At 54.1% G+C, this 22,264-nt stretch overlaps 2 protein-coding genes and 1 long non-coding RNA gene across 5 annotated transcripts; 2 read left to right on the top strand and 1 right to left on the bottom strand.

Moving 5' to 3' along the window:
• Positions 1–763: 763 nt before the first annotated feature.
• Positions 764–10,283, top strand: HCN3 (hyperpolarization activated cyclic nucleotide gated potassium channel 3). Its single transcript, XM_036922409.2, has 8 exons — positions 764–1,221; positions 4,153–4,582; positions 5,485–5,646; positions 6,057–6,275; positions 6,671–6,817; positions 7,235–7,475; positions 8,335–8,499; positions 8,946–10,283. The coding sequence occupies exons 1-8, from the start codon at positions 938–940 to the stop codon at positions 9,641–9,643; spliced, it is 2,346 nt and encodes a 781-aa protein (XP_036778304.2). The 5' UTR covers positions 764–937; the 3' UTR covers positions 9,644–10,283.
• Positions 10,284–10,468: 185 nt separating this feature from the next.
• PKLR (pyruvate kinase L/R) lies at positions 10,469–18,540 on the bottom strand. 2 transcript variants are annotated; one of them, XM_036922411.2, is made up of 11 exons: positions 18,397–18,540; positions 17,246–17,428; positions 15,507–15,598; positions 15,279–15,410; positions 14,951–15,137; positions 14,326–14,596; positions 14,053–14,203; positions 13,608–13,760; positions 13,356–13,522; positions 12,447–12,628; positions 10,469–11,812 (listed from the first exon to the last, which is right to left on the bottom strand). In XM_036922411.2, exons 1-11 carry the CDS (start codon positions 18,494–18,496, stop codon positions 11,706–11,708), a joined length of 1,725 nt encoding a protein of 574 aa, XP_036778306.2. In that variant the 5' UTR covers positions 18,497–18,540; the 3' UTR covers positions 10,469–11,705. The 2 variants fall into 2 exon arrangements, with proteins under 2 accessions (XP_036778306.2, XP_036778307.2); XM_036922412.2 differs by lacking the exon at positions 18,397–18,540 and adding an exon at positions 18,008–18,103 and having other exon boundaries at positions 10,472–11,812.
• On the top strand, positions 15,271–21,559 carry LOC118930673 (uncharacterized). Of its 2 annotated transcripts, XR_008994924.1 has the most exons (4): positions 15,271–15,441; positions 15,554–15,826; positions 16,379–17,367; positions 17,907–21,559. It is a non-coding gene; the product is annotated as an uncharacterized LOC118930673 (long non-coding RNA). The 2 variants fall into 2 exon arrangements; XR_005032144.2 differs by having other exon boundaries at positions 15,554–17,367.
• Positions 21,560–22,264: the final 705 nt, after the last annotated feature.

Here is a 22,264-nt window from a genome sequence, read left to right as displayed (position 1 = left end):
GAGAGGCTTCTGAAATAATTTTGGTGGAAAAAAGTACTGAGGGCTTAAATTAGGCAGTGGTAATAAAAAACAGATGAGAAGAATTTGACGTAATTAGGAACTTGTAGCATATAACATGACATGGCATTGTAATTTACCTATTAAGTCTGTCTGCAGGTATAGCCGAGCAGTGACGTTATGGCTAGCTCTTTTGTGTTCATCTTTGTATCCTCAGAGTCCACTCAGTGACGGGCAGGGTCACTCTTGAGGAGTGGTGGCATAACGAATTTGGAAGTGAAATACAGGGGGTGGGCTATGGAGATCAAAAGAAAGGAATAAGTCTAGGAGAGTGTCGAGAGAAAGAATGTGGAATGTAGGAAGCCCATGGGCGAGAGTGGGGAACAAGAATCTCAAAAGCCATTCTCCACCTCTTCCTTGGTGCCCAATTCCTCGCGCTCCGAAGTCTCACGAGCTACAATCCACGTCCGGTTTTCCCGCCACTTGCAGCAGCTGCTCCACCTCCCTGGCAGTCAGTGGATAAAAGCCCATCAACTCCAGGTCACGCCCTCTCCGCGCCACAGACTGCGTTTCCCTGCCGTCTCCCCCTACTCTTGGGGAATTGCTCCTGTTTGTTAAGCTCCGCCTACCCCGGAGCCCGTCCCGAGTAAGGGCTTCATTGGTCCCGCCCCTTCCCGGGTAGCTCTCGTTCGGCCCGCCTCCGCCGGGCCTGCCCAGCCTCTGTGCGGCCCTCGCCAGGGGGCGCAGCGCAACCCGCCCGCCGCCCGCCGAGAGTCTGTCGCACACACCCCCCTCCGCCCCGCGCGCGTGCAGTTCCAAGCTGACTACGCCTCCGCTCCGAGCCCGCCGGGCTGCGCGGGTTCCGACTCCGAAAGGGGTCTGGGGTCCCTGATGGCCGCGCCAGGGTCTAGGAGGCCAAACGCGTAAGCTGACCGGCGTCATGGAGGCAGAGCAGCGGCCAACGACGGGGGCCGGCAACGGGGCGACCCCCGGGCTGGAGACAACTCCTCCTGCTGCCCCCGCGCCTGCGACCGCGGCCTCAGGTCCGATCCCTGGGTCCGCAACCGGACCCGAGCCCAAGAGGAGGCAGTTCGGGACGCTGCTACAGCCCACGGTCAACAAGTTCTCCCTTCGCGTGTTTGGAAGCCACAAAGCAGTGGAAATCGAGCAGGAACGAGTCAAGTCAGCGGGGGCCTGGATCATCCACCCCTACAGCGACTTCCGGTACTGGGGGCCCGGCAAGGAGGGTAGGAGACACAGATCCCACCCCCACGGGTCGCGACACTGGGGGCAGGGCCCGCCCCACCCCCGACGGACACTTCATTTCCGGCCGAGGGGTCCTCGGGTGGGACAGAAGAGTCACTTCCCCCAACCTAGCCTGGGAATTACTTGAGGGATCCCCAGCCGGAGGTCCTCGGTGACTTCTCAGGCTGGGGTCGCCGGAAGGGACGAGCCGACACCAGACACCTGGATTTCCCATTTCAGGAACCCGGCACCCCGCCTGGACCCACAGTGACTACTGGAGTTAGGGACCCCTGCCTTTTCCAGTCCTGCCTGCTTGGGGATCTGGAATATCATGTTATATTCCAAAGCCTGAGGGAGAAACCGAGCTCCGCTATCTCCCAATCCCCCCCAACAACTCCCGTCCTCCCATCCCCACCCCCAGCAACTGCTCAGTTCAGTAGGGCAGGCTACCATGAAATAAAGGGACGAGGCGGGTAGGGTGGGCCGGGGGTGTCTGGACAGCAGTTCTGATCGCTGTCCCTGGTGCTGAAGGAGGGCCAGCATTCAGAGCGATTGAGGCAGCAACGCAGGGGATCGGCCACCGCCCAGGTGACTACCAGAGAGAAGGGACAGAGGCGGGGGTGGGGCCATTTCATAGTCCTATCAGACTGTACCTCTCCATCAAGGTCGCTAGGGAAGGAGAGGAGCCCTGTCCTTGGGGGAAATGAAGGACAGCTTTTGGATGAGGCAAGATGTGTGCAAAGCGCCTAATCTGGGGAGCTAAATGAGCAGAAAGGATGAGGTGTGAATCAGGAGCCTGGAAACACAATCGTAGACTTTGGCATCATCTTGAATCCACAGACTCTCTAAATGTTCCTCTTTCTCCTATTGTTCCTTCCACTCCCCTCTTCCTTACCGCCTCATTCCCACACACCATTGCACCTTTAGTCTCTAGTCTCACCTCTAGTCTCCTGCAGATCTCCCTCCCCTCCCCCATTTCACCCTCAGATGTATTCCCAGAAGCCGTGTATACCCTTTATTATTGTGCTTCTTCTGTCCTCTACTGCATCACACGCCAGGCTTGTGACTGCCTGTGAGTCAGGCTGTGAAGATGTTCTATGGCTAGGCAAACCCTCTTTCCCTCTCCTCTCCCAGCTAATAGTACATAATTTCTCCAGTGGCCTAGGAGGAAGAGGAAGAGGGGGTAGAGGATTTGTTGTGGATTGAAGGCACACAGCCTGAAGGGCTACCTGGGATTTGGGGACCACCAAGCTTCTTTCAGAGGTTGAAAGAATTGATTTTCAAAAGGGTCTGGATCCTGGGTTAATGCTGTGATTAGGTGTGTCCTGGAATTAAAACCAGCACAGCTAATTGGACCCCTCAGATTGTCCAGTGATCCTTTCTGAATGAGGGATTCACCTAGCTCCCTCCTGACCTCTTCTTTCCACAGCTTCCCCCACAGCAGTGTTGTCTGTCCTGCCCACACCCTTGCCTGGGCACAGGTTAGGGAAGGGAGGGAGTACAGAGCTGCAAGCCTTGCTGCCTCAGGATCTCCTATGGAGCTTCTCTGTCTGTGCAGCCCTGTCTGAGGCCCTGTGGAGCGGGGAGGGGCGTCCCTGAAAAGCTCAGTTCAAATGGGAGGCAGGACAGACCACCCCTACCCTGAGATACACATGACCAGATCCCAGCAGAGAAAAAGGACCCATGGATCCAACCGTGCTGGAAAGGACGGCTGGGGTGGGGAAGGTTGGGCAGGGTGTGAAGTCCTAGACTAAGAATGGGCAGAGAGCTGGAGATGGAGGAAGAAGCAACCTCATCAGAAATCTGGGGATAAAGGGTGGGTGAGTCATAGCATCAACTAATCCTTGTACTGCACTGTCACACCCATTGTCTCAGTGCATATTTTTCAACAATCCTGTGAGACTAGCACAGGGTAGTTTATCTGTTTTTTTTAACTTCTAAAATATTTAATAGTGACATAGATCATATATATGTAGTAAGGATGTTGCACACAATTATATATATTAAAAAGATACATATGGTATATATATATAGTAGGCATATATTTAGATTAGTAGATAAATATACAGCAGATACACAGTAGATATATCTATATACTAGAGATACATATAGTAGTATAGTATATAGCAGGAGCTCTCTCTACACACACACACACACACATACATACAGTGTGGTTTTGAAAGGGTAATTACAGAGCAAACTCCATGTAACCACTAAGTCAAGAGAGACTACACTGCTGGCACCCTAGAAGCTTTCCTACTGCTCCCACATACCTTTCCCAAACCTACTATTTTAACTTTTGTGCTACTCACATCCTTGTTTTTCTGTATAGTTTTTACCATTTTTCTATGAATCCCAGAATAATGCAGTTTAATCTTGTCTGTTTTTGAACTTTGTACAAGTGGAATAAGCCAGTATGTATCTTTCTGTTTCTTGCTTCTTTTGCTCAACATTAAATTTGTGAGATTCATCCCTACTGTGGAATGTATCTGCAGTTGGTGATGTCAGGGTTGTATATTATTCAGGAACATGAATATATCCCAATCTGTTTATCTGCTGTATCTTATTTATCTACCCTTTTCTGCTGACAGGGCATTTGAGTTGTTTCCAGATTTAATGCTGCTATAAACATTCTTGTATATGTCCCCTGGAGCACATGTTTCCCTTGAGTGTGTATATAGCCAGGAATAGAATTGATGGGTTACAAGGAATGCAAACATTCAACTTTTCTAGATAATACTAAACTATTTCCCCAAGTAGTGGTCCTAGTTTACATTTCCACCAGGTGTAAATGGTCATTGCGTTGTTCTGTATCCTTGGCCACTCTTGGCTGTGTTAGATTACCTGCTGTTAGTCTAGTGGCTGTTGAAATACCATGGTGGCCTGACTCCCCATCCCACCCCACCTTAGGTTTTACTGGGACCTGATCATGCTCCTGCTGATGGTGGGGAATCTCATTGTTCTGCCCGTGGGCATCACCTTCTTCAAGGAGGAGAACTCCCCGCCTTGGATCGTCTTCAACGTCCTGTCTGACACTTTCTTCCTGCTGGATCTCGTTCTCAACTTCCGCACGGGCATCGTGGTAGAGGAGGGCGCTGAAATCCTGCTGGCACCCAGAGCCATCCGCACGCGCTACCTGCGCACCTGGTTCCTGGTTGACCTCATCTCCTCTATACCTGTGGATTACATCTTCCTAGTGGTGGAGCTGGAGCCACGATTGGACGCCGAGGTCTACAAAACTGCGCGGGCCCTGCGCATTGTGCGCTTCACCAAGATTCTCAGCCTTCTGCGGCTGCTCCGCCTCTCCCGCCTCATCCGCTACATACACCAGTGGGAGGAGGTGGGGCAGGGAGGTGGGCAGGGGGGGCTCGCAGACTGCTCCGGGACAGCGCTGTGGGTGGGGCTCCTGGTGACTTTATGGGTGGAGCTTCTGGGGGTGGGTTCTCTCCAAAGTTGGTGGGGAAGAAGCAGGAGCAGAATGAGAGTTCAGGGGATGGGGCCCCGGGGTGAGGAGGGTGGTGTAGGAGGGTGGAGTACAGCTACTGGACGAACACTTGAGGAGGAAGATGCGCAAGGGGTCTAGGAATTGCAGGGTGTGCAAGAGGCTGGTGTTTGAGCTTCAGAGCAGCAGTTTAATGGTTGAGAGCATGGACTCTGTGCTCATTGCCTGTGATCAGATCTCAGTTTTACTATTTATTATCTGAGACTTGGTTTCCTCTTCTGTAAAATGAAGTGTTAAATATACTTACATATTATAAGGTTATAAGGATTAAAGGAGCCAATACCTGTAAAACATTTAGAACGGTGCCCAGCACATAGTAAGTACTCAGTAAGTTACCTATTATTTTTACTGAAGGGGAAGAGGAAAACTGGCATTAATCCCTATACACACGCCCTGGGGACATCATGCTGTGAAATGTCCTCTCTCCTCTTTTCCAGAGGGCACAGCCTGGGCAGCTTGTGCAGTACACCTTTTTGAGTTTCTGCTGTGACACTTACTGTGTGATTCTGGGCGCGTGATTGGTATCAATTTTCCCATCTATAAGATGAGAGTAGTAAGACCACCACTTTGTATCCGCTATAGGTGTGCTCTCAAGCTCTATGCCAATGAAGAGTAGTACATTTAAACTCATTGGGGCTGGGGCTAGCGAGGAGTTCAAAGAGAGGATTTGCAAGGCTGGCATGGAGGAGGACCAGCAGGGAGGGGTCCTGCCCACAGCAGCCCCTCCTCGGACTCCTCAGATCTTTCACATGACCTATGACCTGGCCAGTGCTGTGGTTCGCATCTTCAACCTCATCGGGATGATGCTGCTGCTTTGTCACTGGGATGGCTGTCTGCAGTTCCTGGTCCCCATGCTGCAGGACTTCCCTCCTGACTGCTGGGTCTCCATCAACCACATGGTGGTGAGAACTCCCCGCAGCTCCGCCTCTCTGGGGCCTTCTGAGGGCTCTTTTGCCTGAGTAGCCGGGATGACTGCAGGGCAGGAGGTGGGAGACGATGGAGAGATGACCAAGAGAAAAGACAGAGTGAGGAGGTGGGGGGGTTAGAGGAGAAGGGAAAGAGACCCAGCAGACGTATTTGTGTGTTGGAGGGAGTAGGCAGGGAAGGAGACCTGGGCAGAAAGTGAGGCTCCCAAGCTGCAAAAGAGGCCCTTTCTTCCCCCAGGGCCCCCAGAACCAAACTTAAGTGCTACCTGGGAGGCAAGTCTGAAGAAGGGGGCAGGCAGAAAGACTGAAAGAGAAGAGGGGGCAGGAGGAGAATGAGGCTCTGAGGGGCCTGTGCCCAGCTCTGCAATACACTCTGCCCCTCCCAGAACCACTCGTGGGGCCGCCAGTATTCCCACGCCCTCTTCAAGGCCATGAGCCACATGCTGTGCATTGGCTACGGGCAGCAGGCACCTGTTGGCATGCCCGACGTCTGGCTCACCATGCTCAGCATGATCGTGGGTGCCACGTGCTATGCCATGTTCATCGGCCACGCCACCGCCCTCATCCAGTCCCTGGACTCTTCCCGGCGCCAGTACCAGGAGAAGGTCAGCAGGGAGGGGTAGGAGAGGGAAGGGGTGAGCATGGAGGCTGGGTAGCTCAACTTGAGGCCCACTCTGACACATGTCCCTGTTGGGTCTCTCTGTCCTTCCTTGCCCCATGCCCTTGTGTGTACCCTTTCCGTGTTTGGACCTATGACCCTGTCCTTGGATCCCCTCCTCTGCTCTGTCTGGGTTTTCCTGCGATTATGCGTGTGTCCTTCCTGTATCCACTGTTATCCGTATATCCTTGTGTGGCACTGTGTATCCCCATCTGTCTCCATGCTTCACCCCTCTGGGTCTGACTCATGTCTATGTTCTTCCTTCACTTACCTTCTGCCACTGTTCCTTCTCCACACCTGTACCTGTGTCCTCTTGCCTGCTGGCCATTGGCTGGCCTGCAGTACAAGCAGGTGGAGCAGTACATGTCCTTCCACAAGCTGCCGGCTGACACACGGCAGCGCATCCATGAGTACTATGAACACCGCTATCAAGGCAAGATGTTTGATGAGGAAAGCATCCTAGGAGAGCTGAGCGAGCCGCTTCGGGAGGTGGGACTGGTGGGGCCCTGGAGGGGGGCTCTTCAAGGACCTGGGTTCCTGGGATGCCCCCTAGGGGTGCCATGTGCTACTGGTCAGCAGGTGCTTTGTAGGAAGTGGGGCCTGCAGAGGACTTTGGGGGGCTCTTAGGGAGCTTTTAGGGGCTAGGACCTTTCTTGAAGTCTTATGGGGATGAAGTATACCTAAGAAGGGATTGCAGGGATCTTTATTTTGGGGGGATGGTCCTGTGAGGGCTGGTGGGAGAGCCCTGAAGGCAGGATCTTAGGGGTGGTCCCAGGCCCACTGAAGCATCCCCATCCTTTGGCAGATCATGACTCCAGGGGTGGGGCCTCTGGAGACAGATGAGCTTGAGGGAGGTGCCTGGGGGCATGGGGCTCAGCCTGCCTGATGGGCCCCTCTCCTGCCCAGGAGATTATTAACTTCACCTGCCGGGGCCTGGTGGCCCACATGCCACTGTTTGCCCACGCCGACCCCAGCTTCGTCACAGCGGTGCTCACCAAGCTGCGCTTTGAGGTCTTCCAGCCGGGGGACCTCGTGGTGCGTGAGGGCTCTGTGGGCAGGAAGATGTACTTCATCCAGCACGGGCTGCTCAGTGTGCTGGCACGTGGCGCCCGGGACACCCGCCTCACTGATGGATCCTACTTTGGGGGTCAGCAGGCCTTGGGGGGTTGGGGAGGGCTGGTGCAGAGGACAGAGGGCAACTGCTATCCGGGATCAGGGTCCCTGCCTGGCTGTGCTGCAGAATCACAGAGTTCCAGCTCCTCGCCAGGCCTGCTTAATCAGAATCTCTGGGCCTGAGACCTGGAGCTCTGTATCTTTAAACAGCTTTTTAAGAGAGTCCAGTGCACAGTCAGGTTGAAAATTTCTGGGCCATGGAGCCTTTTAGAACCCTTACACAGCAAAATCCGAGGATCCTTTGAGATGAGGGAAAGATGGGGATAAAGCTGTGCTGTTCCAGGGGCTTGAGTTTGGTGGTGCCCCAGTGGCATATGCCCTAGTGGCATGATTCAGGGACCCAGTGTGTGGCAGCCAGGATAGTTCTACCTGCTGCCGCCTAACAGGACTTGAGGTTCATATAATCTCCCAGTACCCAAACCGCCCACCACCCTCCAGCATCCCTATTGTGTTGCCCTTAGCCCTTCATTACTGCTTTTCTCCTTCTGGGTTGTCCTGGTATTCATTCAAAGGGGTGGGAAGGGAGGGTGCAGGGAGAATGCTGCCCCAGGCCTACCCCAGAATAGAGCAGTGGAGGTGGGGTGGGAATTAAAATGGAGTGTGGGGTTTGGCAAGACCTGTTCTGCTTGTCAGCTTTTATTCGGAGAGAGTGAGAAGGAATTGTAATTTCGAGAAAGGCAGTAGTACTTGGAGCCTTTAGAGACCCTGGGGTGGGTAATCATTAGCCCCTCCCATCTGGGGGCGGGGCCTGGGCAGCTGGGTCTGCGGCGGCAGGCCTAGTGGAAGGGAGTTCTGGGGACAGTGATTCTGAGGGACTCCTCCCAACCTCACAGAGATCTGTCTGCTGACTCGGGGCCGCCGCACGGCCAGCGTGCGGGCTGACACCTACTGCCGCCTCTACTCGCTCAGCGTGGATCATTTCAACGCTGTGCTCGAGGAGTTCCCCATGATGCGCCGGGCCTTCGAGACTGTGGCCATGGACCGGCTGCGCCGCATCGGTGAGGCCTGTCCACCCTGTCTGCTCTGGGTCCAGGCTGGGCCCCCACCCCATCTCCACATCCCAGGGCCCAGACTCTGGTGCTTCAGTGTCACACCCCAGCCCACCCCAGTCCCAGCAAATGCCCCCAATAGGTCTTTCAACACTGAGGCTCACTGTCCCTACCACTCAGTATCTCCTACACCTGGAGATGTGCCCCCAAATCCTCATGCCCCGAGTCCTCCTTCCTTGAGTAGCAGGCCCAGATCCTCACCATCGTGGATACACACTCTCTCCCCCTGACTCTTCCTCTGCCATCTCCTGATCCCCATCCCCCCAACCCCATGTCCATATCTTGACCCCATCCCCTACCCTCATCCCATCTTGTTACTCTCATTTTATGACAGCTGACCTTCATCTTGGATTCCTTTCCTACCCTTAACTCCTCCCTCCTGGGATGATTTCTAGGCAAGAAGAATTCCATACTGCAGCGGAAGCGCTCTGAGCCAAGTCCAGGCAGCAGTGGGGGCATCATGGAGCAGCACCTGGTGCAGCAGGACAGGGACATGGCTCGGGGTGTTCGGGGTCTGGCCCCAGGCACAGGAGCTCGGCTCAGTGGAAAACCAGTGCTATGGGAGCCGCTGGTGCACGCACCCTTGCAGGCAGCCGCAGTGACCTCCAACGTGGCCATTGCCCTGACTCACCAGCGAGGCCCTCTGCCCCTCTCGCCCGACTCTCCAGCCACCCTCCTTGCTCGCTCTGCTCGTCGCTCAGCAGGTTCCCCTGCCTCCCCACTGGTGCCTGTCCGAGCGGGCCCTTTGCTCGCCCGGGGGCCGTGGGCATCCACCTCCCGCCTTCCTGCCCCCCCTGCCCGAACCCTCCATGCCAGCCTCTCTCGGGCAGGGCGTTCCCAGGTTTCTCTGCTGGGCCCCCCACCAGGAGGAGGTGGACGACGACTAGGACCTCGGGGCCGCCCACTCTCAGCCTCCCAACCTTCTCTGCCTCAGCGGGCAGCAGGTGATGGCTCTCCTGGGCGTAAGGGATCGGGAAGTGAACGTCTGCCCTCAGGGCTCCTGGCCAAGTCTCCAGGGGCAGCCCAGGCCCCCAGGCCATCAGTGCCTGAGCCAGCCACCTCCCGGGGTCCCCAGCTCTCTGCCAACATGTGAAGCCCTTGGGTAGGCTCTCAGGTGTAGTAACGTGTGCCTGAGGGTGGAAGCCTCCTGGCGAGGGCCAAGGGGACCTGGAACACTGCCCTACGGGAATATCCCCCCACCTACCAAGATGTTCTGTGTCTGCTCAGGCACCCTGCGGCCCGACATCCTCCTAGTCCATTCACTCATTCATCAAATGTACTGAGCGTCTATCACATTCAAGGCACTGTGCCAGGCGCTGTAGGTCTCCACTGCCAAGTAGAAGCAACTCCCAGCCCTCTGACAAGGGTATTGTCCTGGCCATGGTCCTGCCAGGTGCAGGCTCAGGCCTGTGATCCCCCTGACTAAGCACAAGCACTTGCCATCACTGCCAAGTACTAGGTGTCTCCCTTTCCCTGCCCATGACCCTGCAGGTCTGCCTGGTGTGGTCATCGTCCTGGCCCCCTAACTGAGCCAGGCACTGCCAGTTACCTGCACCTCCACTGTTGTCAGCAAATGTCTTGGGTCCCCGGTGTGGGCGCGGGCACCTTCGCTGCCATGTGTGGACCCTTTCTGCCTGTACCCCCCAAGTGGGAATACGCGTCTCCTGTCAAGTTCCCTGCAGTCTCTGTCTCTGTGGTAGACTGTCTTTTTGTAAACTAGGAGCCACTTCTTCCCTGTACGCCTGCCCCAGTGCTGTCCCCCTTGATGCCAAGGGATGGTTGGCACCTCCTTTAATGTGCCAGCCTAGATCCCTCCAGGTGGGGGCAAGTGGCTGAATCCTTAAATGACATTTTTGCTCTCCTTTCTCCCTTCCTTATTTATTTATTCTTATTTATACAATTCTTGGTAATTTTATTTGCTAATTTTATTTATTACCAATTCATTTTATTCCCCCATTCCTTTATCCTTTATCCTTCCCTCCGCTCCCTGATAGGGAGATAGGAAGGGGCAGGCCCCTCCGTGCCAGCTCTTGTGGTACTTGCCCAACCCCATCAGCAGCAATACTCGAACCCTCCCCCTATCTAGGTAGGGGCAGGAAGGCTGCCCAGGAGGGGGAGGAGGACTGTTCTTACTTTTATGGTTTTTTTTTCCTACTGAATTTGCTCTTGGTGCAGGAGTAAGGGGAGGGCCTGAGGTACTCAAGCCTGGGAAAGGGCAGGCTAGCCAGCTCCTCTGCCTTCTCAGGGACAAGAGAAATCCCTTGCCCCACCCCTCCATCCCCACCCCTACTCTACAGCATCAAAGAATGTGGGGCCAGGACCCTAAACCTCCTTTTCTCCTGGGTGGGGGGTTCTGGGGTTCTGGATATGTAGGAGAAGTTTTGTAATTGCTTCCAAACAGATGGGTTTAAAAAAGAAAATAGAGACACTCATTTTGGCTCCTGGCTTGTGTGTGGGAACAAAGTGGGCATGAAGAAATTTCTGGGTGCAGGAGGCAGCAGGACATCTGACCCAGCAAGGCGTGAGGGCATGAGAGCAGCCAGGGGGTGGCCTGTCAGCCCAGCAGAGGTTGTGAAGACAGGGACAAGATGGGGCCGCCTGGCTGTCAGCACTCCCCAGTGTCCTTCTATCCTGGCTTCCCCAAAAACATGGTGCCTTGATGCCACTGTTAGTCACGATGAAGGAAGAGGTGGCAGTCTCCTTGGGAGATGCCCAGATTATTATGAGGACCACATACAAGAACGTCAGACTCGGATATGAAATATGTTTCAAATATGGTTTTGTGTTAACTGTGGACATGATTGTCCTGTTCCTCTCCCCCAAGCCCCAGGTATAGGGAGCAGTGGGAGGGGGCTGGGTGGATTGAATTAAACAGTTAAGCTGGGATTAAAGGCTCAGAACATCTCAGGGCTCATCTGAGAGCATTAGGTACAGGGAATGTATGGCTGGCGCTGCCTGATGGCCAGTGCTTAACTGGCCATGGCTGGTCGGGGCCTGTGTGAAATGGAGAGCGGGGAGGGGAACCTGGAATGGGGCTAGATGGCAGATGTGGCCTTGGGCAGAGGGGACTGGGAGTGCAGAAGACTTAGGAGGGGCACTGGGTGGAGGGAACGGGGAAGGGATGAGGTCCAGAGCTCGGTGCGGGGGGACACGGCTCAGGATATGCTCAGCACCCGCATGATGTTGGTATAGCCGGAGCCAGGATGCCAGCCTGTCACCACGATCACCAGGTCCCCAACACGGAGGAAACCATGGAGCTTCCCTGGCGGTTGGAGGGTCGGGGAAGAGAAGATGACAATCAGCCACTGAGGGACCCAGGCCAGCCCTGTGATGAGAATCAGCCACCACCTTCCACCTCCTCAAAGCCACTCTGTAAGGAATGGGGGGCCTGAGGCAAACTGTCCAGTGTGACCCACAGGTGGCACTGCAGGAATATGACCACTGCAGCGTATCAGAGCTGCACGTGTGTCCGTGCGGTAGCATGGGGTGTGCTGCTAAGTAGCAAGTCTACCCACCTGTCTTGCTGTGCTGATAGGAAGAGGGAGGGTATGATCATAGCCAACTGTAAATTCGATTTTAGTTCCAGTGGCCAGGGGCAGGATCCTCTTTCTCCTCTCACCTCTTCCTCCGTATGTCACGCACCTAGCGCAGGCAGCAGCTGGGCTGACTTCTTAGGGACAACCCTGACCTCTCTCCCTCTGCCCTCCTTCCTCAGCACGTCCTCCTTCCCACCACTGAAGGCCAAAATATCTCTGAGTCTTAGTGAACATCACAGAGAAAATCTGGGACCAGAGGGGAGAGGCAAGGCAAGGCCCGTTGGGTGGGTGTGGGAAGTGGAACTGGGGAACTTGTGATACAAATCCAGTGGAGGGAGGGGAGGAAGTCTAGTGGCTCACCACTTTCAATGCCAAATTGGACCCGGCGATCCACATCATCTGCCCAGACGGCCTCTGGAGGTTCACTGTAGACCAAGGGGAAGACTCCTCGGCACAGGTGGGACTGGCGGGCAGCCTGGGCAGAGCGGGTGACAGCAATGACTACTGCCCGAGGTCGGTACCGAGACAGGAGCTGGGCTGAGCTGAAGGAGGCAGAGAAGGTCAGCCCAGAGCAAGGAAAGAGTGTTGAACAAGAAAACAGGAGTTTGGGTTCTGCTTCCAGGTATCACCAACAAGCTGTGTGACCCTGGGTAAGTCAGCATATTTTTCTGGGCCATGGTTTTCTCTCCTGTAAAATGGGCATAAGAATGCTCACCCTTCTTACTATGAGATAATCAAGAATATTCCAAATGAGATAATAAGGAGAAACCTCTTTGAGAAATATAAAACTCTTCTGAGAATGTACCTTTATACAATACTTCACTACAAATGTCCTTGTTAATTCTCACCATCCCATGAGGAAATGGAGGAGGCTTAGAGAGCCTGGTGACTTACCCAAGATGTCACAGTTAAATTTTCAAACAAAGACTTGAACTCAGGCTCTGGGCCTTTCGGCAACACCTCAGCACTGTAAGGCTTTGTGGGCTAAATGCAGAGGCCTTGCCTCTGAGCCCTAAAAGCCCAAATGGCTTGGAAGCCATGCACCCAGAGATGCCACCTTCCTCTTCCAAGCCCCTGGAACTCACTGGCACAATTTCTGGTGTGCTCCAAGAGCTGCCTCTCCTGGCCTCCAGCTCCCGTAACTACCTCTCTTCTTGCCCCAGAATGATATCCTTCATCTCAGATAATGGGACAAACCTGAGCCTGTGGCCCACCCTAGCCTGCCCCTGACCCAAAGTCCCATCTTAGTGTTCCCAGCATCCCCCTCACCGGCCTGTCGAGGTCAGAACGATGATGGCTGCAGCACAGCACTTAAAGGCCGCCTCCACGGCGCCGATAGCAGTGACCTCAGTGGGATCACGGCTCAGGGGTGCTGCCCGGCGCAGCTCCTCGAACAGCTGGCGGTGGTACACTGCAGCCTCTGCCTCCCGGGCAATCTGCAAGCAGCCAGGTCAGGCTGGGCAGGGGCGTGGGGTCTGGAAGGGGTTTGGTTTTCCTGCCCCTTGCATTCTGAGTTCCTACCGCATGCTGCATCTTTACAGCCTCCACAGGAAACTTGCCCTTAGCAGTCTCCCCTGACAGCATGATGCAGTCTGCCCCATCCAGCACAGCGTTGGCCACGTCGCTCGTCTCTGCCCGAGTGGGCCTGGGCTTAGTGATCATGCTCTCCAGCATCTGGGGGACATCTGGATATCAATGCTAAAGGAGTCGCACTCTGACTCTTGCCCAAGCTAGTTCTCTGACGCTCTCAGTGCACTGAAAGCCGGGGTTGCAGTCACAAACTGTGTGATCCTGGCTGTCTAGTTTCCTCATCTGAACATGGGGATCACAGTATCTCTCCCTAAGTTCGCTGTCTGAGGATCAAACACTGGAGAGCAAACATCCTACAGACCTAAGTTGTGGGCTATTCACTCTCGGTGTCCCTAAAACCCATAGAGTGCCCCAGCCCAAAGGGCTCACTGCAGACCTGTGTGGCACAGACAACAGGCTTGCCCGCCAAGTTGCAACGACCGATCATCATCTTCTGAGCGAGGAAGACCTTTTCAGCGGGGATCTCGATGCCCAGGTCACCCCGCGCCACCATGATGCCATCGCTCACTTCCAGGATTTCATCGAACCTGGTTGGTTGGAGGAGTCAGGGTTGGGGAAGAGCCAGAAGATGCCAAGGAGAAGCAGGCGGGAGAAGACAAGGGCCGTTGGGGATGGTTGGGGCCTGATGGGAACAAAGACCAAGTCTCACTTCTTCACGCCTTCGTGGTTCTCGATTTTGCTAACGATCTTGATGGTCTTTCCTTCCGGCCCCAGAGCAGCCCGGACGGCAGTCACGTCGCTGGCTTTCCGAACAAAGGAGGCAAAGATGATGTCCACGCCATGGTCCACCCCAAAGCGCAGGTCCCGGACATCTTGCTCCGACAGCCCAGGCAGGTCCACCTGGGCGCCCGGCAGGTTCACGCCCTTTCGACTGCCCAGGACACCGCCATTCTCCACTTGGGTCTCCAGTCCCTCTGGGCCTGTGGGCATGAAAAGAGCCAGCCTAGGTCAGGGGTAAGCCTAGCACAGAGTCACTGTTGAGGGAACATGGGGCCTGGAACCGCAAGAAATCAGGAACATCGTCTCTCTGCCCTTGACCAGGTTTCCCCTCGGAATAGGCACTGGGTGGACGTCTGTGGAAGAAAGGACCAACTCGCCAGTCTGGCCCCAACCAAGGGCGAGCCCAGGGGTTTGGATGCTGGGGGCTCCAGACGGGTGGCGAAGGGCGCTGGCCAGCGCAAGGTGCGTTCAGTCCACAGGTGGAACCGGGGAGCCAAGGGGAAGAGAGAGCGCCCGGCGTCTGAGCGCAGCTAGGGCTGGAGGCTCTTGCGCACCGATTTTCTTGACCGCTAAGGAGATGAGCCCGTCGTCAATGTAGATGTGGCTCCCCACTGACACGACGCGGATGATATTGGGGTAGTCCACCCACACGGTGCTTGCGTCCCCCCGCATCCGGAAGGCCGGGTCCACGGTCACCAGCACCCGGGCGCCCTTCTCCAGCTCCACTTCCGACTCCGGGCCCTGGGGGCGGAGCCAGAGGCGTCGAGTTCCGCCCCACGCCCGGCCGGCCCCTCCCCAGGCGCTGTCCCCCGGCCACTACCTCCGCGCCCTGCCGCCCCTTTCCTGATCCCCGGAACTTAGCCGTCTGACCCCGCCTCTCACCCCCTGCAAGATCCCAGTGCGTATCTCCGGCCCCTTGGTGTCCAGACCTATGGCCACGGGTCGGTTGCTGAGCGGAGAAGTTGCAAAGCTCTTCACCGCCTCCCGGATGTTGGCGATGGACTCAGCGTGGTACTGGGACGGGAACCGAGTGGGGATTTCAGAGGTATGTAGCCAGGACCCCAGAGCATCCTCCAGCCCCTCCCACCTCCCCGCGGCCCCGCCCTGAACCTCGTGGGAGCCGTGGGAGAAATTGAGTCGCGCGATGTTCATCCCAGCCTTGATCATCTCCTTGAGGCGCTCCACGGAGCGAGATGCCGGCCCTGGAACCAGAGATCCTGTTCGGACAACTCTCTACCCAAACCTGAGAGACAATCAGACCCATCACAGAGACGCCCTGTGCTGCAAAAGTCTTGTTACCTGACCTTTATTTCCTGACGCAACCCCTGCTCACAGGTCAGAAGCGCCCTTCCCCTCTCCAGCCAACACCTGCCTCCTTGGGGAGGCAGTACTGCGGGTCTTGGAGAGGAGGGTCCTCAGCCAGGCCGGAGGTAAGTGTGTAATGTAAAGTGGCAGTAGCTGTGGCAGTGATGTAAGTGCTGCAGTGGTGGTGAGGATGGGGGTACGGACCCCCACGTCGGAAAGGGGATGGGTGCCAGCTCAGATAATTTGGGGTTCAGGGCTTTAGAGCTGAGAGGATTCATATTGAGGACAGTTGAGTTCTGTCCCAACCAGATAAAGCAGCTGTGTGACAGAGAGTCAGCCGGCCATCCTCTCCAGGCACTACCTAAAGCCACTTCTTCCCGTGGGGGAAGAATGCCCCACTCTCTTCTCTGTCATTTCCCCTTCACTCCCTTGTGAATTAGCCTCATGGCTTTAAATGCCATCTATAAACTGACCACTACCAAATTTAAATCTGCCGTTCAAACCTCTCTCCCAAATCCACAGTTGTGTGTCTGATTGCCTACTTTGCATCACACTTGGATGTCTGGTGCGCATCTCAATCTCAACATGCCCCAAACTGAAATCTTTATCTCCTTCCCACTGCCCCCAGCCCTTTCCACCACAATCTTTCCTGCTCAGTTGATAATGCATCCTTCTAGATGGTCGTGCCAGAAACCTTGGAGGAAATCCTGCGGGCTCTACCTTCAAAACACGTTCAGAATCTGATCACTTCTTACCACCTCTACTGTCACCATGTGGTCTAAGCCAGAAATACTGCAGGAGCAGCTTCTGCCCTTGCCTGCACCCCAAACCCCAATCAATTTTCAATACAGCAGCCTGAGTTATTCTGTTAAAACATAAGGAGGAGCGTTGGTACCCTCTTCTCAAAACTCTACAGTAGTTTCCCATTTCCCTTGGAAGAAAACTCAACTCAAATTCTGAAAAAGGCCTATGAAAGCAGTCTGTGGCTCCCCCTCCCCTTCAAGCTCCATTTCTGCTACTCTTCCCCTTTGATGGTTTCTAGCCATTCCAGCCTCCTTGACTTAGGGCCTTTTCACTGACTGTTCCCTCTGTCTGGAACTTTCTTCCCAAACCCATCTGTATGGGTCATTCTGTCATTTCCTTCGTATCTTTGCTCAGGTCTTAATTTTCTGAACAAGGCTACCTCGACTCTATGTAGGACTGTAATGTGCCTCCCTCCCTCACATCCCTAATACTCCTTACCAGGCTCTGTTTTTCGTTTTACCATATTCTTAACACTTTCTCACATACTTAAAAAGTTATTTAAAAATATGTATTATCTCTATTATTTATTGCCTAGATTGTCAGCTACCCAAGGGTAGGAATCTTCATTTCATTGGTCTCTTCCCAGGGCCCAAAACCTTGCTTACCAAGTGCTCAACAAATATTTTTGAATGACTGACTCCGTCAAACGTGGGGAAGTCTTGAAATAGACAAAAGATGGGGAAGCACCTTGAGGAGCACCCAGGAGGCCCTGTGCTGCTGCGGGGGAGGGGGCTGCTTACCGATGGTGGCAATGATGCTGGTGCTGCGAGCGGCCACGGGCTCGGAGTCAATGTCCAACAAGCAGAGGTGTTCCAGGAAGGTGTCTGCCATAGCGGCCGACAGCTGCTGCCGCTGGAAGAAGGTATTGCCCAGCTCCTGGGTCAGCTGGGCCACACTGGCCCACCGCAGGTACCCTGCTGGCCCTGCAGAAGACGGAGCTGCGTGGGTACCTGTCTCCCCTCCCCATCCTTTCATCTCAGCATACCCTCTCTTCCTTCCCCCAGCTTTCCCATTTTTCGTTGAGTCCTTCTTATGAACTGGGCATTATACATACATTTTCTTAGTCGGAAGGATCCTTTAAAGCAAATACTGTCTATGCTCTGTAATTATCCCCATTTCGCAGACAAGGAAACTGAGGCTGAGGAATATTAAGTAAATTGCCCAAGTTCTTACAGCTTCTAAGTAACAGGGATGGGATTTACATGCAGGTCTGACGAATTCTAGGTTAACCTTCTGACCATACAGCTGTCTGATCCCTCATAACCCCAGACTGATTGCCCTTCAGCTGCCTCTTCTCTCAGCCTCAGCCCTTCCTGATATTTAGTCCACAGTGGCCTCTCATTATCCGGGCCCAGAATCACTCAGTTCCTTTTCCTAAGGTCCTTGTTTTCTTCCTTCCAGCTGACTGGCTTCCCGGCCCTCTCCTCTGAGATTCCTTGGCTCCTTCAATGCTACTTGATCCAGTGAAGCCCAGCCCAGATGAGCTCCCCTGCCAGCCACACCCTCCATGCCACTGAACGTCTGCCAGTCTCTGGGGGTCTGTGCCACGGTATCGGGCTATTGAAGCCCCAGGGCTCAGCTGGGCTGGGGATCAGTCCTGCATACTGGTTAAAGTGTTACCAGTGTCTCCTGTGTCACTGGAAGCCTTGTGCACTAGGGGCCAGAGGCCAGGAGCCACAGGACAACCCCTCTGCCTAGCCTATAGGGCTGGTAGAAGAAGCCCAGATCAGGGTTCATAACTTAACCCAGGGGAGACTCCCATGAACTCAGAATCTCTCCAAGTCCCCCCTGGCCAGCAGCAGATATTGGTCATTTGGACCATCTACCCCCATTTCTGACCTCCATCCTCATTTTCCCTCTCTGTTCAATAGCTTCTGTTGCCCTTTCTTACCTCCTGGAGCCCCAATCAGGATGGACTTTGCTAAGTCTCTTTGAGACTTATGGATCCTTGACCAGAGCTGCTGGGATTGCATGTCCTCTTGCATGGACATGTTTCCAAACTGTGGGACTGGGGCTGCCTGGACTGTGGAGAAAGAGAGAGGATGACAAAACTGCTTGTCTTATCTAAGGGAGCCAGAGAAAAGAAAAGGGACACACCCAGGAGGCCAACCCTACCCCCACACAGAGTCCCTCCCCCAGGCCTGCTGGCCCTCTGCCCCTGTCTTCTGGCATTCTCCTTCTCTATCCATTTTTCCTGATAAATTCTCCAGCCACTCACACTTTCTGGTCATCAACATGAGTAGAGATATTTTGCCAATGATATCACCCCTTTTCCTTTGCACTTTACTGAAGTTAGTCTTGGAAGCAGGGGACTTAGGGACTGGAGACTAAAGAAAGGGGATGGAGAGCGCCCTGATGGTGTGGTGGGATTCTCTGGAAGGGCTCTGATAGCGTCACCATCATAACATCAGCTACTGTTTGCTTGCTCACTGACCAATATTTATTGAACACCTGCTCCATGCAAGGACCTGAGGATACATAATGAGCAAAACAGACATTTGGAATTTACAGTATGGTGGGGAAACAGTCTACAAACAAGTACCAAACAAATGCATATATATGTAACTACAAACTGTACATGCTATTAAAGGAATTGATTGGGGCACTGGAACAGAAAAGCCAATGGGAGCAGAGAGGGGAATGTATTTCACATGAGGTGGCTGGGAAAGGCTTCTTTGTAGTGATCGTATTTAAGCTGAAATTTGAAGAATAAAAAGGAACCATCCAGTTGCCCCCTAAGCCAACCTGGGAGGAAAATTTGAAGCAAGGAACTTTCTGTGGAGTTGGAAATAATAGATGCCAAGGCTCTGAGGAAGGAGAAAGGTGCCCAAGAGAGGGAAAGCTGCAATGAGGCCATGTGCCTGGGGGGCACTGGGTTTCCCCAGAGGAGTGACCTGGCCCAGCTCACACTCGAGATCCCCCTGGCTGGTGGGTGGAGAATAGGTGGTAGGTGCAGGGAGACCAGTGAGAGGTTTTAGGAGTGATCTGGGTGGGAGGTGATGGACTAGCATAGCCTCAGTGGGGATGGAGAGAGGGAGACAGATTTGAGATGTATCTGGAGAAGAGCAGAGACATGTGGAATGACAGATGTGGGGACGGGGAGGGAGACTGCCATTCCCTGAAGGATGGTGCTGAGGGGTCTGGCTTGAGCGGCTGGGTGGATGGTATACCCCTTACTGAGACCAGGGAAGCAATAGGTTTGTGAGGGAGAACACCCAAGGTTTCAGCTTTTAGACAGGCTAAGTACACGATGCCAATTAATCACCAGAATGGAAGCAGTCAGCCGGATCTGTTCATCGAGCACTTACTGTGTGCGGTAACATCCTCCCCGTTATCACTGACAACCTAGTAGGAGGGTAGGATTGATAATGGCCTGTTTCACAGATGAGGGAACTGAGGCTATCAGGGTGTGCTGGGCACCTTGTGTCACCACTCCAAAGCCTCTCTCTATCCTTCTCCACTCTGCTCAGTGGCCTGGAAGCTGAAGGCCCTTCCCCACGGCTTCCGTAGGGCTTGGCCAGTGGAGAGCGGCACCAATAGGAGAGGAGACGGACCAGAGGGAGGCTAGGCATGTACCTGCCTCTCCCCCTGCAGGTTTGCTGTAGGTCACCTCTCCTGCCCGGGGCCCTGTCTCCAGATTCTAGGAACCATTTTTTCCCCATTCCCTGGACCCCTACGAGTGGTAATAAGCCCACTGTTGCTAGACCTGGGGTAATGTCCACTGAACCCACTGTGGTTCAGTAGCACCCTGTCCGTACCTTTGTATATAATCCTATTATGAAGCAATCTTCAAATTATCCAGTTCGAGAGAGCCCTTGGATTCCTGATAAGACCCTGCCTGATACACTTATCTAGGGGCTAAAATCTTTTATGTTTTTAGCTTTTTTATTGTGGCTATACATATATATATAGCACTTGACATTTTAATAATTTTTAACGGTACAGTTCAGTGGCATTTAAGTACATTAACAATGTTGCGCAGCCATCACACTGTTTCTGAAACTCTTTCGTCGTGGGGCTAAAATCTCGTCAGCGGTGGAGCTGGGATTCATGCCCAGAGAGTGTGGTTCCAGAACCTAAGCTGTAACCATTTGTCTCTGTTCGTTCCCTCCCAGGACTGTCTCAGTGGAAGAGGAGGAGGCAAGCCTCAGACTCTGATTGGAAAAGGAAGAGGTTAGATAGTGGGAAGGGCTCCCCGAAGGGGAATGGGCGTGGATCCTAGGTTCTGTTTATAGAAGGCAGAACAGAGAAAGATGGACAAAAGCTGTACCCAGAGGCTGCACAACAGACTTCAGGGCCTGGGACTCAGGCCTGGTGCTTGGGGATTAGGGAGGAACATGGGCTGTTTAAGGCTGGCCTGGCAATTTCAGACTGACTCCAAGACCCGTTGGGAGGACAAGAATGCCAGAGATGCAGATCCCAGGTGGCCAGCAGGAGGGGGAGTTGGTGTCCCAGAGCAGCTCCTGTCTTACCGAACTGAGGGACAAAAGCTTTGACCAGAAGTCTGGTCAAAAGCAGTCTGGCTGACCCTGGGTCCACGGGTGACCATGTGAGAGATGGGCTGGACTTTGTTACACGGCCCATCCCGAGCAGGACTGGGGGTGAGAAAGCCAAGAGGACACCTGGTCTCCGGGATCCGAAGAGAGCTGTGTGTTCAGCTTTGTTGGGTGAGAGTCCTCCTCACCCCTGAAAATGCACGCTCAGACACACACAGCCACCCATGTGCAGTCAAACACATACAGACACAGACCCCACTATGTGCCCTGCCCCATATTGGACTCCGGGGGTGTGAGGTCACCAAAGTCAAGTCCTGCCCAGACTCAAGAGAGACGGAATGCTAGCCCTTAGGTGTAATAAAGTGTGTCAGGCTCAGTGATGGAGTTGTATTTAGGACATAGGGGGGCACTGGGTGAGACTGAGCATTGTGAGGGAGGGAGGAGGTCAGGGTGGCTTCACAGAGGAGAGGACACCACAGCTGAACAGAGCCAAGGACAGAGACTGTCCGGCGCTGGGATACATACACATGTGCACACACACAAACACCTCCATATGCACACACACGGAGTCCACACATGGCAGGCACGCAGGCACACAGCAGACTCAGATGCAGGTACGTGATCTGAACCTCAACCACGTTTTCTTACACAGACACACACTCACGCACACTCGTGCTCTCACACGCACACGAAGCCCAGGCTCTGTTCCCAGCCCTTGGCTGGCTGTTTTAATTCTGTAAGCCGGGGAACAGACACCTCACCCGACCTGTGAGGGGCGCCCGAGAGTCACCTGCTAGGAGAGGACGCCCGCGGCCCGCGGCCACCCCGCCCTCCTCGCTGAGGCGGAGAGACACTCAGAACGTCAGTTTCATCATCTGCAAACCAAGATAATCCACTTCTGCCAAGGCGCAGTGCGATAATGTCGGTGGACGTGCTGTGAGCGCACGGCGGGAACAGAACAGGAAATTATTGCTGTTGGTCACGTGCATATATGGTGACCCTCTCCACCTCTGTATCAGAATTAATTACTAGGGGGTGGGGCCCTGCATCTGTATTTCTAAAAGTTCCATAGAATTTGTTCAAGGTGTATTTATATTTATTTGGCTAGATATTTGCGCAGTATACAAAATTCAGAGGTACAGGGTCTAGGTGAAGAGTGCCTCCCTTTCCAACTCCAGTCCTCCTCCTCAGCCACTCACTTCCCCCTGCACATGACCAGATTTCTGAATTTTCTATGTGCTCTCTCAGAAATAGACTAAGCAG

Source organism: Manis pentadactyla, chromosome 19, assembly GCF_030020395.1.
Source record: "Manis pentadactyla isolate mManPen7 chromosome 19, mManPen7.hap1, whole genome shotgun sequence".
Classification (NCBI taxonomy): Eukaryota; Metazoa; Chordata; class Mammalia; order Pholidota; family Manidae; genus Manis; species Manis pentadactyla.
The sequence above is the reverse complement of the archived record's forward strand: the minus strand, read 5'-3'. Positions and strand labels throughout refer to the sequence as shown.